Source organism: Sinocyclocheilus anshuiensis, unplaced genomic scaffold (genome assembly GCF_001515605.1).
Source record: "Sinocyclocheilus anshuiensis isolate Anshui unplaced genomic scaffold, SAMN03320099.WGS_v1.1 scaffold1163, whole genome shotgun sequence".
Taxonomy (NCBI): domain Eukaryota; kingdom Metazoa; phylum Chordata; class Actinopteri; order Cypriniformes; family Cyprinidae; genus Sinocyclocheilus; species Sinocyclocheilus anshuiensis.
The window spans coordinates 748,297-752,577 of NW_015544295.1; the positions used below are offsets into that span (position 1 = coordinate 748,297).

General features: G+C 35.4%; 1 protein-coding gene and 1 pseudogene across 3 annotated transcripts in view; both read left to right on the plus strand.

Moving 5' to 3' along the window:
• LOC107698113 (RING finger protein 122) overlaps positions 1-4,275 on the plus strand; it is a 16,829-nt gene extending 12,554 nt beyond the window's left edge. For 2 of the 3 annotated variants that reach the window (XM_016499034.1, XM_016499032.1), the window contains 4 exons: positions 757-802; positions 927-968; positions 1,998-2,080; positions 3,333-4,275. In XM_016499034.1, the coding sequence (XP_016354520.1) occupies positions 757-802; positions 927-968; positions 1,998-2,080; positions 3,333-3,447 (286 nt within the window). In that variant the 3' untranslated portion in view covers positions 3,448-4,275. The remainder of the gene's footprint in view (positions 1-756; positions 803-926; positions 969-1,997; positions 2,081-3,332) is intronic. The other variant, XM_016499033.1, reaches the window with a different exon arrangement.
• LOC107698075 (vacuolar protein sorting-associated protein 13A-like) overlaps positions 3,706-4,281 on the plus strand; it is a 21,397-nt pseudogene continuing 20,821 nt past the window's right edge.

Here is a 4,281-nt window from a genome sequence, read left to right on the forward strand (position 1 = left end):
TTCTTTTCTTTTCTTTTCTTTCTCCTTGTCTATTTCTTTTCTATCTGTTTCTTAACTTTCCTCATATATCCTGCTTTCTTTTCTTTTCTCTTTTTCCTGTCTTTGATCTATGTCTTTTGTTGTAAACAATCGCGAAATGAAGTACAGTATATAAATGGCAAAGCACAGATAGAAGACTTCTATATAGTTATTTCAGATTTCTCTCTTAGCTCTTGACTATTGGACAGCATGTAAATCATGTCAAATGCAAATGAAAGCTCTTGAAGAGCGGTGTGTGAACAAGTGTGTCGTGAGCAGCACACACTGCCGTGCAAATCAGTGATTCACCAGTAAAATTTCACTCAGGGTTTCAATCCCAGCTCTGAAAATGACTCACGCCTGCATGTGTCACCATGATTCATTTTGTTGTGTCCATGTTACAGATTCAGCCTCACTAAGTTTGATTTGATCCTGAATCCCTCTCCTAACATAGAGAGAGACCACCGCTCACATCAGTCCATTACAGACATCATTAACATTAAGTCAGTCCTATTAGGAGGAGGAAGTGAAATGTATAATGAAAGCCAATTGTCACTATTCATGTTTATTTACAGTACAAGGAGCAAAAAGTAAGTGTATTGTATGCTAGATGGATAATTTTGATTTGTGACTCAACTTGTAACAATGCTGAAAATTGAGTGAATTGTATAAACTGTTGTGCATTTCTCATCATTTTTCAGTAACTGTATGCTTTATATTTTCTTTTGTCATCAATAGTAAATTGAGACATCAAGCCCAAAGTGAACGCTTTGGATACAGAGAGGTAAGAGAGAGTGAGCAGATATGCTTTAAAGAGGTCTTCTCTTACATTTTTATCATTTAGTTTTTTCTAAGTATAATGTTAATCAAGGCTAATTGTACTAACTGTTAGCATATGGGCAATGCAGGTCATTTTAAAAGGAGATCCAAAGAAGCTGAATCTTCATGGGGTAAGAAACTGCCCTGTCTACATTCCCAATACTAGGGCTTCCATTGTCCTGAAAAACCTGGAAATATCAGGAATTCCCAGAATATTCTGGAGCAGTCATAGAATATATGCTCACCTATATATGCATTTATTAGATTAAAAATACAGTAAAAATAGTGATACTGTAAAATATTTTCTATTGTAATACATTTTAAAATGTAATTTATTCTTGTAATGCAAAGCTGAATTTTCAGATGTCACATGATCTTTCTAATATGCTGATTTGGTGCTTAAGGAGCATTTATTATTATTTAACAACAATGAAAACAACTGCTTCATATTTATGTGGAAATCGTCAAATTATAAATATACCGTCACATTTTAAAATATATTAAAATAGAAAAAATATTTTAAATTGTTAACAATATTTCACAATATTACATTTTTACTGCATGTATTTTTGATCAAATAAATGTAGCCTTGGTGAACATAAGCCACTTTCTTTTAAAAACATAAAGAAAAAATCTTAATTCTTCCAAACTTTTGAATGTGTGTGCACTATAAAAAATGAAGTAATGTCACAATGTTATAAATAATATATGGTCACACTTTAGTTCGGGGACCAGTTCTCACTATTAACTAACTATTAACTATGGCATTTGCCTCAATAAACTTTTAATTTGCTGCTTATTAATATACAGTAGTTGTTAAGTTTAGTTATGGGAAGGGATCTAAAATATGGTTGTGCAGAATACAGCATTGATATGTGCTTTATAAGTACTAATAAACAGCCAATATGCTAGTAAAATGCATGCTAATAAGCAGCTAGTTAAGAATTGGTCCCCCAAACTAAAGTGTTACCAAATAGGTAATCACTGCAGAAGCATCCAGTGAATCTTTCTGAACCCCATGATCAAATGTGTTTTTTACTGTGCTGTTAAAAGCTTTCAAGAGTTACTTTATTTCCACCCATGTCTTTCCACTCTTTTTTTCACTTTTCCTCATTTTTATTTGTCTCCACACCCCTGTGGTGCGTGACGTCCCTCCACAGCAGACATGTGCCGTGTGCTTGGAGGACTTTAAGGTGAAAGATGAGCTGGGAGTGTTGCCATGCCAACATGCCTTTCACAGGAGGTGAGTAATAAGCTGGAGTCTAACAGCTGGTGTTCATAAAGCAGCAGCAGCAGCATCCTGCTATTGTTAGCAGCTCTGCAGGCTGATCCTAGATACTTCATGTCATGTTCTCGGTTTTCCTATTTAGATCATTCCAGATTATATGCATCGAAAATCAAAAATGCTCTTTTTTAACTATTTGTAATGCAATATTTGTGATATATGCTCCTTGGCAAATTTGATTTCCTAAATATGTAGCCATTAATAGAGATATGTTTTGCCCCCATACTGTGAGGTTAAACATGCTGGCGGTGAAGATCCTTTGTGAAACAGAAGTACACTTTAGTTTAGTACTTTTAAAAATAAAACTTATTATCGAAATAATATACTTTAATAATACTTTATTTTAGTCCGAACTGCATGTTTTCGGCCACATTATTTTGAATTAAATGAAAATTGACTAGAATTTTAAATGTATTTTAAATGCAATAAGTTGAACTTAAGAGTGATTTCTGAACCATTTAAATACAATGTAATTTCATAATTTTATTGTCTTTGAAATATGGTTACACTGTACTGCTGAATATACTAACAAACATTTATAGTAAAGTAAAATACACTTTAAAACCATAATTCACCCAAAAATGAAAAAAAAGTTGCTCAAAAAGTACTCACCCTCAGGCCATCCAGGATGTAGATGGGGTTGTTTCTGTATGGGAACAGATTTGGAGAAATGTAGCATTATATCACTTGCATCATAATGGATCCACTGCAGTGAATGGGTGCCGTCAGAATGAGAGTCTAAACAGCTGATAAAAACATCACAATAATCCACAAGTAATCCACACCACTCCAGTCCATCAATTAATGGCTTGTGAAGCAAAAAGATGCATGTTCAAAAGAAACAAATCCATCATTAAGACATTTTTAACTATAAACCATAGCTTCCAGCTAAAATGCCTAAAGTATTCTTTACGCATCTTTTTTATTATTGATCATGGACTTGTATCTTGGCAATTTGTTGATGGATGGATTTGTTTCTTACAAACACATTTAATTCACGAGACATTAATTGATGGACTGGAGTCGACTGGAGTGGCATTATTGTGATGTTTTTATCAGCTGTTTGGACTCTCATTCTGACGGCACCCATTCACTGCAGAGCATCCATTGGTAAAACTAAGTGATGGAATGCTCCATTTCTCTATATCTTTAAAGTCACACTTGTAATGTGTAATCTGACATTATTTCAACACAGAACGTGTGTTTGCAGGTGTGTGGTGAAGTGGCTGGAGGTGCGCTGCGTCTGCCCCATGTGTAATAAACCCCTGGCGGGATCCTCCGAGCAGCACCAGAGCATAGGCACACTGCTGGATGAGCTGGTGTAGGGACAAGACCGACATCAGCCTTCAAAAACTCTCTCTGGAGTCTTTTTTTTTTACAGACATGAACAGACCTGACTGTGACTCTCACTGTATTGTGAGACTGAACCTCACAGATGAGGTCAAGAGGCATGTTTTCTCGATAAAACATTAAGGGAGACCGTAGATTCTTGATTGAAGAAATCTCTAGGCTAAGGCTTTGTATCTTTTGAGTAAAAAAGCCTTTAATTTAACAGCAAATGCTAACTGAGATGTTCAGTCATAATGCCGGTTTGTATGCTAACTCAGAAGGCTAACTCACCTCCGGTTCCCTCAGGAATTCACAAGGGGTTTTTAATTGAGCGGGGTTTGATTTCTGAGTAAAACAAGGCCTGTGGGAAACACTATTTTAAGATTTATGAAGAATTTAAATTGGGAAACCCTTGAGTGCTTTATAAACTCAAGCTGCTACATACTGTACAGTAAGAACTACAACTACCACAAAGATGTGTGTTTACACACTTGATGAAACAAACAACCATTGTAGTCTTCATGTAGTGACTTTTTAAAGCACAAAAAAGTTTTAAATTCTCATTTGAGGTATGAATATGTGTAATTTGTGTTGTACAACAAAATGTGCCAGAATTAAATGTAAACAGACCACTAAAAAAACCAACTGAAACTCCTGTGAGAAACCCTCTGGGTTTTAGGACTACAAAGTAAATATCTGTATTGTAAATGCTCTACATCAGACCAGATGAGGAGAAAACAGGATTTACATCATTTCAGCACTGAACACTGGACCGCAAGTGACAACAGCACAGTGCACTGGGCCCAAAGAACTTTATCACAGTGTGTGTG